At 44.8% G+C, this 14,058-nt stretch overlaps 1 protein-coding gene across 3 annotated transcripts in view; it reads right to left on the minus strand.

Moving 5' to 3' along the window:
* Piezo (piezo type mechanosensitive ion channel component) overlaps positions 1-14,058 on the minus strand; it is a 237,466-nt gene that overhangs the window by 138,226 nt on the left and 85,182 nt on the right. For all 3 annotated transcript variants that reach the window (XM_050191503.3, XM_055062065.2, XM_050191500.3), the window contains one exon: positions 1,897-2,045. In XM_050191503.3, the coding sequence (XP_050047460.1) occupies positions 1,897-2,045 (149 nt within the window). The remainder of the gene's footprint in view (positions 1-1,896; positions 2,046-14,058) is intronic.

Here is a 14,058-nt window from a genome sequence, read left to right on the forward strand (position 1 = left end):
AACAGGCCTAGACTTCGAAATAATTCTGACTATTTGTGGTTATTTCACGTGCACCTAATGCATGGGACATGGCTGTTTTACAGTGTAACTGCATATGTCTACCCTCCCATAGATTCTTCAATGTCGCCGCCTCAAAACTCCCGCGGCCTCTGTGAGGAGGCAAAGCAAACCAGTAAGGCAGATGCTGACAGCTGGCATAGCAAGAGGAAAGCTAAGAAGCCACCCAATACTACATAACACTGCCCTCTATGAAGAGGTGGAGCAAACCAGTAATGCATGTGCAGACACCTAGCGTAGCAAGAGGAAAGCTAGGAAAGGGGTGGCGAGTAGTAGCAAAGGTTGTGCCTGAGAGGCTGCCCGTAAGTGGCAGGCTCGATAGGAAGACGGGTGCCGCGAAGCGGGCAATGGAGCAAAGCTACGCAGGTACCATGTCAGTAAATTGGATGAGTACAAGGGTGCATATGCTAAATTTCAGAGGGACATTCTGGAGAGACATTTTGAATTCGGTTGTGCGATGTGCGACAGACTGTTGTTCGAGAATGATTTGAAGGTGATTACTAACGTTTGAGATGTCACGAAGCACGAGTGCAATGCAGTTTTGACAGCTACCCCAGCTCCTGACTTAGCCAGCTACTCGGTTTGGCTGCGCCGAGGGAGCGCTAATGGCTGTAGCGCGATTCGATCATTTGGTGTGACAGGTGGTTGCTAACAAGCCATCTACTGCATTTACTGCGCCTGCACAATGAACCGAATGGGCAGTTAGTACGTTGCATGCGCTGGTATGGGGAGGCCACGTGTAGTGTGTGCTGCTGAAGAACAAGCTGCTCACGAGGCCCAACTTCAGGACCACAGACGTGAGCGTGAGTGAGAGCGGTGGGTGGCACGAACCAGCGAGGAGCGTACTGAGGAGGCTGCCTATAAGTGGCAAACAACAAAACAAATTATGGGGTTTTACGTGTCAAAACCACTTTCTGATTATGAGGCACGCGGTAGTGGGGGACTCCGGAAATTTCGACCACCTGGGGTTCTTTTCGCGGGTGTTTTCGCATTTCGCCCCCATCGAAATGCGGCCGCCGTGGCCGGGATTCGATCCCGCGACCTCGTGCTCAGCAGCCTAACACCATAGCCACTGAGCAACCACGGCGGGTCCCATAAGTGGCAGGCTTGAGCAGAAAGCATTCCAGGTCGCGAAGCGACTAATGTGGTGCAACGACAGAGGTACCACGCTCGGAAAGCCCATGGTTACAGTGGTGCGGATGCGCGGTTCCACTGAGACGTCGTGGACAAAATGTTTGGCTTCAGCTGTCATGTGTGTGACTGATCGTTGTTTGAAAAAGACCTATTGGTGATTGCGAACATTTCTTACCACAATGTTTACAGCTCCTCTGATCATCCACCTTTGCAGGACAGAATGGCCTTGAATTTTTTGCACTTTGCCAAATTTAAATTTAGCCACCGTGACTGGGATTTGATTCCGTGACCTCGTGCTTAGCAGTGCAACACCAAAGCCACTAAGCCACCACGGTAGGTCTAACTAAAGCATCATGAATAAGCAGACACCAAAAATTATGGTACTACATGACAGCAACACCAATAAGCGAGGTGCCTACACCAGGCTATTACGAATAAAAAAAGAACAAGAAGAAAAGAAAAACACCCCTCTGTGCATTAGCATGGACACAAGTTTCCAATATTTGCCAATTCTGCCATGTGTGATCTCAGTGATGGCCATGTTAGCATAGTAAACTATTCTATGGGTATGTGAATTATTCATGAGGCTGAGCCCCAAAGTTACGATGAATCATCTGACATTATCATTCCACATAAATGCAAAGCTTAAATGTTCGCACACAAATAAAAAATACACTTTTCAACTATTAAAAGAAAAGGACTTACATCTCTTTAGGTATGTGCAAGTAGGCTTGCCAGTAGTGTGGAAATTTCTCAAATTGGTATGTGTATATAAGAATCAAGACCAGCATTGAATAGATGATCACGGTCAACCAGAAGCCATACATGACTTTTATCCACAGCTGGTATGAGACCTGCAAAGTAGAGATCACAATGTGCATATCAATACTGAAAAAAAAAAGTGAAAGTGAGGTTTGTACTTAGTGCCTGTGCAAGCCATTATGTGAAAATAATTCCTACTTGGCATTATCAAGCCAAGTAACTCTAAACAGATACAACTAGGTTGCCAGGCTATGTACAGCCATGGATAAAGGAAACATTAAAAACAAATCCCTTTTTATGAGTAATAACTTGAGGCCATGATCTCACACTAAGCATACAAACTGAAATCAGGCTGATGTTACACGACTGGCAAAAGCAGAAGTAAAAAAAACAAGCTCCAGTTAGCCCTAACTTGTTTATATTTTAATTTTTTGTGATTGTAAAATTCCATAAAATGCTAAGATCCAATGCAACTCCTCTCCACTGAATGACATCTATGCCCGCAATCAACTCTTAGTGTCATGGCTGTATGTATTTGGTTTTACCTGCGTAATGTACAGCATAAAATTGCACAGCCCTTCAGTCAAACTTTGATCCATTACAAGAAATGAAAACAACTATGTGCTTCATGAGGGCAAAGAATAAATGGCATAAAAAGAGAAAGTTCTCCCGACAAATGTAACAATGGATGCATTTTATTTCTGGAACTTTAGATGACAGCATTACAAAAAGCAAGTTCATGCCTGCAACATGCGAATCGTGAAAAAACGAGGTGACACACTGACACAGTATTCAAGGCGGAAGTGATCAGTCCTTGCAGGATAGACGAAAAATAAGTGTCCCAATTTAGTGACAATTCTCAAGAAGAAAACTACATAGAGGCTATTAGTGCTGCAGAGTTACCACTTCGGAATTTGAATGACTCCTGAATCATTCCACATTTTCGTGACCCCATAATGGAATGGGAATGGAATTAAGTGCCTTTTGCCTGGCATAGAATGGGAATGGAATTATGTCTTTTTCCGAAAATAGAGCGCTTTTTAGTCTACGTGCCGTTTCTTTGTCAAAATATGCCGAAGAACAAACCAGCCCACATTCAAACATTAGTAAGTCAGAGCCTTGAATTTAACAATAAAGCAATATTTTTAAAATGGCTTGGCTGATTACAAGCACGGTACATTTATAAGCAATGCGCCTACTACAATTCTGTCCTTATAGACCGAGTTGCTTCAAAGTTTGTCTCAGTACCTTCGCGTAACCGTGGCTCTATGCTGTTGGTATCCGTCGTGCGGAACTACAGTGGTGGCATACTCCCCCTCTGTATGCCATGCAATTTTTTTTTACCTCAGCGGCACCTTCAGCCCGGACGCCCGCTGCCTCCCTACCTTCACTTCTTTGTTTTCGCTTCTCTCACCATCGGTGACTCGGACGCATATTCAAAAAATGATGATGATGATATGTGGTGTTTAATGGCGCAAGGGCCAAGTATGGCCAAAGAGCGCCATGCCAAAAGGTAATTTTGACAATGTATTGTGAATGCAGTGGACAGTGGATTCATAATGTAAATGTGACATGGCTGTAAAAAGGCCTAAAAACTGTCGCTGTAAATGGCGTAAAATAAACAGGTACTAAAATGATGACACTGATTAGGGCATGGACGATGGCAATTGGGTTTTGTTAAAAAAAAAAAAAAAACATGATGGAACAAGACAACACATAACAGTGATAGTAGAACCTCAGGAGAGCCCTTTTATTAGAAGGGCTGTTAGTAGTGTGCTAAAAATTACCTGTCCAAATGATTTTGAGAGTATCTGTTTCCAATAAAAACTGTAAGACTAATTCCATGTTAAAAAGCGGTTCATCACTAAGAAAAAATGCAGGGTGAAGAGGTGTATTTTCACGATATGCAGAAGGAAAATATTTTTTCCTCTCTGTTTCTATTGCAGGGCACTGAATAAGAACATGGATTACTGTCAGACTATTGCCGCACTTACCACAAGTCAGGGGATCGCCTCCAGTCAAGAGATAAGAGTGAGTACCGTATGTGTGGCCTATCCTTAATCGGCAAAGAATTACTTCCTTGTAACGTGCTGTTTTCCCACTCATCCAGTTCCCCAGTTTTGGTTTTATTATGTGAAGCTTATTCATTACTTGTGTATCCCACTTGCCTTGCCAATGATTCCTTAATTTACGGCGTAGAAAAGGCTTTAGGTCTGTGGTAGGGATGGGAATATTTCTATCTCTGTCGCTAAAAGTTATGTAGCGCTTTCGTCAGCTAGTCCGTTCCCTTTTATACCTTTGTGACCGGGTACCCAGCATATGACAATCACTTGATTGCACATATATAGGGCGCACAATAAGTTATACAGCTCATTCAAAACGGAATTCTTATGTTTTTGTAGACTAATTAGTGCTTTCACGACACTTAATGAGTCTGTGAAGAGAACAGCCTTAGCGATGTTTGTGAGCCTAATGTGTTTAATAGCCGAGAGTATAGCGTATGCTTCCGCTGTAAAGATGCTTGTGTATGGGTTTAGTGTCCCAGATATTGAAAATGATGGTCCAAGAGCTGCGTAAGCAACACCATCAGCAGATTTCGAAGCATCCGTGTAAAATTCAGCACAGGAATACTTCTCTTTTAGTTCAAGAAAATGTGATTGTATGTGAGCCTCAGGCGCTCATTTCGATATTTCTAAGAAAGATATGTCACATTGGATAGTTTGCCACTCCCAAGGCGGTGGGAACCGAGTAGGAGCCATTGGGATATTTTCTAGAAAAGGGACGCCTGTTTCTTCTGACAGTGCTTCCACTCGGAGGGACAGAGGAGGTCTGATGGCTGGGCGGTTACGGAATAGCCTGGCAGTGGACAAGTCGCTAATTGCAAAATGACATGGATGCTGAATATCTGATTTAACTTTCAAAGCGTAAGAGAAAGATAAATATGCCCTTTGTAGATGAAGAGACCATTCGTTGGGTTCAACGTACAGGTTCTCTACAGGACTAGTCCTGAAGGCACCTGTAGAAAGACGGATACCAAAGTGGTGAATCGAATCTAACATCTTCAAGGCACTAGCCGTAGCAGAGTTATACACTATAGCACCATAGTCAAGGCGTGACCTTATCAAACTTCTATATATGCTCAAAAGGCATCTTCTGTCACTTCCCCAGGATGTACGGGGCAAGAGCTTCAGAAGATTCATTGTCTTCATGCACTTCGCCTTCAGATATTTCAAGTGGGGGATAAATGTTAATTTAGTGTCTAATATGAGGCCCAAAAATTTATGTTCATGGCTCACTGGGAGCTGTTGTCGATTAAGGTAAATAACGGGTTCAGGAAATATACCTCTCTTGTTCGAGAAGAGAACCCACGTGCTTTTTTGCGGGTTTAATTTAAACCCATTCTCGTCAGCCCACATTGACAATTTGTTTAGCCCAAGCTGTACATGTCGCTCACAGATAGAAAGACTGCATGATTTAAAACCTATTTGTACGTCATCTACATACACAGAATAAAACATTGTACGTAGTATGATAGTGTCGAGTGAGATCATTTTTACAACGAATAGAGTGCAGCTAAGCACGCCACCTTGTGGTACACCTGTTTCCTGTGTAAATAGACGAGATAGCACATTACCAACTCTGACGCGGAACGTGCGGTTAGACAAGTAACTCTGGATGACATTCAGCAAATTACCTCGGACTCCCATTTCGGCCAGGTCACGGAGAATTCCGAACCGCCACGTGGTGTCGTAAGCCTTCTCCATGTCAATAAATACTGACAAAAAGAACTGCTTATGCACAAAAGCATCGCGAATGTTCGTCTCGATGCGGACAAGGTGATCAGTTGTGGATCTACCTTGCCTGAAACCACACTGTAGGGGATCTAATAGTTTGTTACTTTCAAGAAAATGAAGGAGACGCCGGTTAACCATTTTTTCAAAGAGTTTACATAGGCAACTTGTCAACGCTATAGGCCTATAGCTGTTGACTGAAGTTGGGTCCTTGCCGTCTTTTAGTATTAGAATAATTATTGCTTCCTTCCAGGCGGATGGAATGTAGCCAGCGGAGAACACAAGAGTTGAAGAGTGGCAGTAGTGTTTTGTTGGTTTCAGGGTGTAGGTGTTTGATCATTATATAGAATATTCTGTCACTTCCTGGAGCGGATTTGTTACAGCCATTGAGCGCAGCCTGAAATTCCGCCATGCTAAATGGGCGGTTGTAAGGTTGGTTTCTATTTCCTTTCCGCCCCAGAGGCAGTCGTTCCGCTTGTTGCCGGTATCTCAGAAATGTGTCTGAATAGTGGGATGAGCTAGAAATCATTTCAAAATGTACCCCTAGAGAGTCGGCTTGGTCAATGAGTGTGTCTCCTTGTGTATTTACCAATGGAAGAGCATGAGTTTCGCGGCCTTTTATTTTGTTTACCCTGTTCCAGGCTTTTCTTTCGTCTGTATAAGAACTAATACTAGAGATGTATTTTTGCCAGCTTTCCCTTTTGGCAAGGCGGCGCGTTCTTCTTCCTTCCGATTTTATTTTCTTGAAGCTGATCAAGTTCTCGGTAGTTGGGCAGTCGCAAAGGCGACTCCAAGCCTTATTTTGATTTTTGCGGGCTTCCTTACACTGCTCATTCCACCAAGGAATACGCCGTTTAGAGGGTTATCCGTTGGTTTGAGGGATACATATTGATGCAGCATCAGTTATAAATGCCGTCAAATATGATACTCTATCATCGATTGAGAGAGTACAGATTTCATCCCAGGTCAAATGTATCAGCTCTCTGTATCGTATCCAGTCAGCACAGTCGACCTTCCAACGTGGCAGATGTGAGGTACAGTTATCGCCTTTTGTTAATTTTAAGAGAATTGGGAAATGGTCACTCCCATATGGATTTTTGATCACGTCCCACTCCAGGTATGGAACTAGTGTACTTGATGTTATACTTAAGTCAATGGATGAGAACGTTTTGTTCGCCACGCTGTAGAATGTGGGTTCTTTCTTGTTTAGTAAGCATGCATTGGAGGATAAAAGGAACTTTTCTAATAAGCGCCCTCTCGTATCACCACGAGAATGTCCCCAGAGGGTGTTATGTGTGTTTAAATCACCTACTACAATGTAAGGTTTGGGGAGTTCTGCGATAAAACTCTGGAATTCTGTTGTGGAAAGTTTATGGCATGGAGGGATGTACAGAGAGCTAACTGTTACTAACTTATCAAATAGCACGGCTCTGATTGCCACTGCCTCAAGGGGTGTTTGCAGATGTAAATGTTGGCAGGCGATACCCTTGTCAACTATAATAGCAACGCCGCCTGACGAGGCGAGAGCGTCACTGCGATCTTTGCGGTAAATGGCATATTGTTTCAGAAAGTTTGTATGTGAACGATTGAGGTGTGTCTCTTGCACACACAGCACCCTTGGATTAAACTTGCGAAGGAGTTCCTTAATGTCATCAAGATTGTGTATTAGACCTCTCACATTCCAATGCATTACCTGTGTGGCCATATTGGAAGTGTTTTATGGTGTGTGTCAAGAGATATTAGGTTGGCTCAAGGGACCTTTCCAGGCCCCTTGATGCGGGGTATTTCTTTTTTGTGGGCGCGCTCCAGGGAGCAACGCCGTTCCTTCGGCGTCTGAGACGCCGGAGAAGTTTTTGTTACATCCATCGCCTCGTCAGAGGCGCTGGATGAAGCCCGCTCAGCGGGCACCCTCGGGGGGTTTCTCGGGCCTGTCTGCACGAGCAGTGGCCCTGGGACCGGCAGGCTCGGAGGTCTGCGGCCCCTTCGTGGTAGGGGGCGCAGGAGCAGTGGCTGCTCCCGCCAGGGGGGCTGATGGCGTAACCGCCGTCACACTCCGTGTGACTTGCGTGGCCGCCAGAGGATGTGGCACTGCCCCCCGGCGCGTCACATCACTGTAGGACGGATTCGATTGGTTGTGGACAGAAAAACGCTTGCGCGCTTCTGGAAAAGAAATGTTTAGTTTGACCTTCAGTTCGATTATTTGTTTTTCTTTCTTCCATGACGGGCACGATCGCGAATAGGCGGGGTGGTCTCCGTCACAGTTAGCGCAGTGGGTTGTGGAAGAACAGGTGTCCGATGTGTGGTCTTTAGATGCACATTTTGCACAAGTAGCACGCACTCGGCAGCTCTGAGACCCATGCCCAAAACGCTGACACTTGAAGCATCGGCCCGGATTGGGAATGTATGGTCGTACGCGCAATTTACAATATCCCGTCTCTAATGAATCAGGCAGTTCACTTGTTCCAAATGTTATTATTAGATGCTTTGTTGGAATTTCCTTGTCATCGCGCCTTAACTTAATTCGTTGCACCTTTACCACGTTTTGTTCTTGCCATCCTTCCAACAGTTCACTCTCACTAAGTTCAAGGAGGTCGTCATCAGAAATGACACCACGTACAGTGTTCATTGACCGGTGGGGGCCCACAGAGACTGGAATGTCACCAAACGCAACAAGTTTGGTCAGTTTGCTGATTTGGAGCTTGTCACGCACTTCCAGAAGAAGGTCGCCGCTTCCCATCTTAGTTACTTTGTAACCAGAGCCGATTGCTTCAGTCAGACATTTTGCGACCACAAATGGGGATATTGTGCGAACTGTCTTGGTTTCATGCTGACTATGTATTACATGGTATTTGGGAAAAATTTCTTTCGGTTTCAAGAGAAAGTTGAAAGTTTCATTGGTGCGCCCCCTCTTCAGGGAGCGATCAAGGAGTGGCTGGAAATTTGAAGCCATATATAGAACTACTGTATTCGGCAGGAATGCCCGGCGCCCACCTCGGAGCCCAACCTGGGGACGTCAGAGGATTAGAAACATTCTATTCTGCGTACGCCAGCGGTACGTTCCCACTATAACCTAATATATATATACCCAAGACTGGATATATTACACAAGGTTAACCCTTGCCGCCAGGAAATAAGGAAGTAGTAAGAAGTGAAGAGGGAACAGGAAAGATGAAAAAGGCGACAGAGAAAGACGAAGATTGGAGAGGAGGAGAGGAAAAGGAGACTGCCGATTTCCTCCAGGTGGGTCAGTCTGGAGGTGCCGTCTATGTGAAGCCGAGGCCGAAGAGGTGTGTTGCCTCCACCGGGGGGCCTTAAAGGTCCAAACACCCAGCATCGGCTCAACCTCCAGGATCCCCCTTTCCCCAGACACGGCTAAGCCGTGCACGGCTACACGCGGGAGGGTCCAACCCTCGTGTGCTCGGGTACGTGGTGTCGCAACACACCAAACGCCTGCTGACGCAGACGCCCCTGCGGGGGCATATTCAAAAAAGCGCTTCTCTAAGTTGTGATGTGTATTGATGCTGGTGCGATGCTTGTGTTCACTACAAGCTTTCCCGTACCAGCTTGCGCGCCGTCTCACCTCTTACCAACACTTTTGCAATAGTGTCTGTCCGCCCTGTCTAAACACATGGACACCTTTGCCCAAAACTGTGTCGACAAAGGTCTGCAGGTCAGCACAGCAGGCACTTGTACACAATGAACTGTGCGCCCTCTCCCTCCATAGAGAGAGAGAGAGAGAGAGAATACACTTTTGAAAGCACTGATTCAGGAAGCCAGGAGAAGCAGGAGAGCCCACGTAACTGCAGCCACAGCGGTGCCTCCCCAGTCCTGACGTGACGATTTGCACAAAAAAACCGCATGTTCACTCTGTTCTAGGGAGCTCTGTTCTATGGCAAAAAAAAAAAAAAACTGCTTCCATAATGCACTGCTACACTGGCTCCTGCGCCCAGCGGCTCACGCACACACACCAAGTTTGCCAACATGGCCCATTGGAAACAATTTTTTTACATTACCCACGAAGAAAACAAACAAGGTGCAAGTTGCAAGCTTTGCTCTAAAACTATACATGCTGTAGGCGGAGTTTCATCTAATTTGATTCAGCACCTAAAAAGAAAGCACGAATGTGAGTACATGCAACATGAGAAAGGGCTGGCAAGCCAGCCGAAAATAATGTCAGCCTTCACCGCTGGGTGCAGCTCTGTGCCTGTTCATCGAAAGGCTGCTCTTGACGACACTACAATCAACATGATTTGCACTGATATGGAGCCCTTTCGTGTTGGTGAGAGGGAGGGTTTCAAACAATTCATAATGGTAAGTTTGACAATATTATTTTTCAAATTCAGGTCCCTGTCCCAAGCTACAAGTTGCCATCGCGGGATTACCTTAAGGAGAAGTTTCTGCCCAGGAAAGTATCAGCGCTGCAGACCAAAATATAATTGCCTTTGATGGGAGCAGAGTACGTCTGTACCGCACTAGACATGTGGACGTTGCTGTCTATGGAGGGCTTCCTGGCTGTTAAAGCAACACTTGTGGACAGTGAATTCACAACTCACACGGACCTCCTCAGTTTAACTCACTTGACGAGGAGCCACACAGCTGCTCGGATCCGCTCCAAGTATGACAGAGCATTGCTGCAGTGGAACATCGCTGACAAGGTGAAATATGTATTTTCGCACAATTTCGCCTCTGTTAACTGTTTTTATTTCATTTTCCAGGTCTTTCGTGTGGTGACAGATAACACTTCATCAATGATAAAGGCATTTGCATTTACCAGGTGGGAGACTGAAGAGGACGGTGATATTCAGAATTTCGATGACTGCCCGGAATGCTTAATCAAGGAGCTTTTAAGCGAGTTCCGTCAGTTGGAGCAATTTCGATTTGGCTGCACCGCCCACAGCCTGCAGCTTGCCGTAAAAGATGCCATTCGGCAGGTATGCACTATTAAGTAACATATTGGTTTCATCTTATGTGCATTGATACATTGTTCATTTATTACTATTTTCATGAACTGTTTGGGCCAAGCTTTGTTAAATAATTTCCTATGAATGCATGGACAAAATGTATGAATATAATAATTGCAGTTTGAAAAGTAAGGGCAGACAACTGTGCTTATTACAGTTTCAGTGCTTTAAAGCTTTATTATGCAACTACCCCCAGCTCATGTTTAGCCTAATTTTCTAGCGTGCTTTGCTTTTTCATCTTGGGGATTCATGGTGCACTTGCTGCCATGGCCAAGGTCACGAACTCTGCTTCCCATCAAAAAGGGGCTGCGAATCATTTTTCTGCCACAGGCCAGGCACCAAGCTTATGTGACTTTGCAGTCTGCTCCCACCATGACAATCAACTGTTCTGAAATACCTCTAAAGAGAAACAAAAACAAAACTGGCACATCATGTGAAGAATGCCCACAGTGTCCCGAAGTTACATTTTAAAAGATTTGGATTTCGTTGATTCCCTGTGCAAGCTATATTTGTCTTATTGCATTTTGTGTTCTTTGCTATTTTTCTACTTTCGTGACCTCCCTCTCCTTTTTCTTGTATTACACCCCCCTTCCCCCGCTCAGGAAAACGAAATCTTGCGTACATCACTCCTAGTACAAATTGCTCTGCCCATAAACACATTTGCCTGGCATATAAGACCAGTTACCAAGGCGGCAGTCTGCTGCTAGTATGTTTAGTTGAATTGCGAAGCCCACTTCATTAAGATAATACCAGCTGTAGTGCCGTAGCCATGGCACTATGTGCACGACATTTATTCCTAAGAACAGGAAGGTACAGCCTATGCATGAAGTGCACTCAATTTATTGCAGGGCTGGAGAAAATGGCTGTGTCTGTCCCCACTTTATTTTGTCTTGAAGAGTGTCAGTGTGTCGTCGAGTGCAATACCGTACCATTACATATGTCCTCATTCTCTTTCTGAAACTCTATTGCCTTGCATGTTTGCCATTTGCAATACCTGTACTTGCAGTGGCAATATTCACTAATTGTCATCCTCGCTTTATTTTTGGACCCACATGTCGAGGAAGTCATGCAAAAATGCAGCGCCATCATTGCATCTATACACAAGAGCACCGCCAACATGGAAGAAGTGTTGAATATGGCCAGTCTGCATTTGGAATCTGACAATGTGAAGAGGTGGAACTCACAGCTGCGAATAATGAGAAAGCTTGTTACCCCTTTTTAGAGTCATCCAGGCCTGACAGAAACTCTGCACGTGTGCAAGAAGGATAAACTGTCTGAATATGAACTGAGGCTGGTGACCGACTTGATTGAACTTGTCTCCCCTGTACAGGAAGCCAGGGAACTGCTGCAGAAAAGGCACAAGACAGCAGGGCTTTTGCTTCCTGCATTGCGAAATATCTAAGTTTCCCTTGCAGAAATTTGAAGAAAAGGCACACATCTTTGCAAAGAGGTGGCTAAAGGCCTACAGCGAGACTGGAGAAGCGGTTCACAAGCACGTGAACTGACTATTTTTGATGGGCGCCCTCCTAGACCCACGGTTTAAGTCTTCTTGGTGTTTAGCTGCAACAGCCAAGCAGATGTGTTCTGCTGTGCTGGGGGAGGGGCCTCCTTTGTTAGGGCAGGACAGCTCCAGCAGCGTCATGAATGCAGACATGAAGCAGGGCCAAGCAGATTGATGTTTACAAACATCAGGCAAAATGAAAATGCCTACCAAGACAATATGCCTCGATCCATTGCAAAGGAAACCTTACAGAGGGAACTAGCACAGACACGGTTAAGCCCCTGACCTATTGGAAAGGGAATGCTAGCTGCTTTCCCTTACTTTCCCACCTCGCAAGGGCAGTTTTTACTGTGAATGCTACGTCAGCTGACGTGGAATGCGTGTTTTCTACGGCACCCCTGATAATGACAGCGAAGCGAAATCGGCTGTCAAGGACCTCTTTCGAGCAGCTCATGTTTCCGAAGCGCAACACATAGTTAGGTAGAAGGCAATTGTTTTATCTCACTTTTTGTTTTTGTTTTTAGAGCTAACTGTTGAAGCAGCCGTCTTTTACACTTCCGGTTTTCAAAACTATACGGTGAAGTACCCATTTAGCTCATGTCCTTTTGTTGCAAAATTTAAATGAATAAAACAAAAATAAAGCTTCTTTTTGCACCTTGCACTGCTTGTGACCTTTATTGCAGCATTTAAATATCACAAGGACACCTAAGGAAAAGTACGCTATGGTGTCATTTTAGCATTAACACATTTAAGCTTAAACAATATTAAAACATCACAAGCCATTAAAACATGCTGACCATGCAAATACTATAGGTAGCGGGAGAACTGCCCCTATGGGAATTAGGTGGTTGTACTGCCCAAGATATGTCACCAAGCTACTATCCCTCGACCTTAGTAACATGCTTTGCATATTTTATGCAGTTCTTAATGCGTCTGGTGACATCAGCTTGATGGTACGTTCATCGGTAAGGCGATAAAACTACCAAGATGTCTTTCCTACTTTGAGGAATTACAGGAATGTAATTGAACTGTCTGGCCATTCCCGGAGTGGGAACAGGCTGTTTTTTCATTCTGAGGAATTGAAAGGAATGGAATTGTAATGGAATGGGGGTGCCCATTGCGCAACACTGGAGGTTATGCACTGACGTCATTGAGGCCGCCATGTTATTGTATAGCTAGCGCAGTGAAAAGATGCACATTATATCGATCTGCTTAGCTCCAGCAGCAGCTGCAACGAAGACAACAAAATGGCATCCGTGACGTCACTTAGTACACCACATGAACTGATTGATAATGTACCTTCCTGGAGATTCCCTGTGTCGACAATCTGGTAACTGACAATACATATTTTTATTTCATGAGCAAGGGATCTTTGTCCACGACTTGCTCAGTGCCATGAACACAGCAAAAAAAGAGACACTTAAACACTGAACGATTATGACAATTTTGTACAAACATACCGAGTCGTTAGAGTAGGTCCTGATCATTAATTGGCGCATCGAAATGCTCCGCGTAAAGCGTGTAATTTATTATAGGGTTTCAAAAATGCACATTGCTGCCGATTGCAGCACATCGCTCAGCTGAATTTTAAGCCATCCCGACCCATTTGACGTCATTTGCCCCAATGACGTCAGTAGGGTGAGCTATCCGATTGGCTACCCAGGGCGCGTCATCAATAATATTTGCAATTTTAGGGTGAACAAATGTTGTTTGTAATAGTTGGAATGTTAATTTGTTTCTATAAAAGGAAAGTAACAGAAAGAAAATGCACAAGAACAATTCCTCATTACACTTAAGCCCTTCCGGCACACAGCAAGCGTCTGCTTGTGTTACAACGTGCTCCATTTTGACA

Source organism: Dermacentor andersoni, chromosome 1, assembly GCF_023375885.2.
Source record: "Dermacentor andersoni chromosome 1, qqDerAnde1_hic_scaffold, whole genome shotgun sequence".
NCBI classification, from domain to species: domain Eukaryota; kingdom Metazoa; phylum Arthropoda; class Arachnida; order Ixodida; family Ixodidae; genus Dermacentor; species Dermacentor andersoni.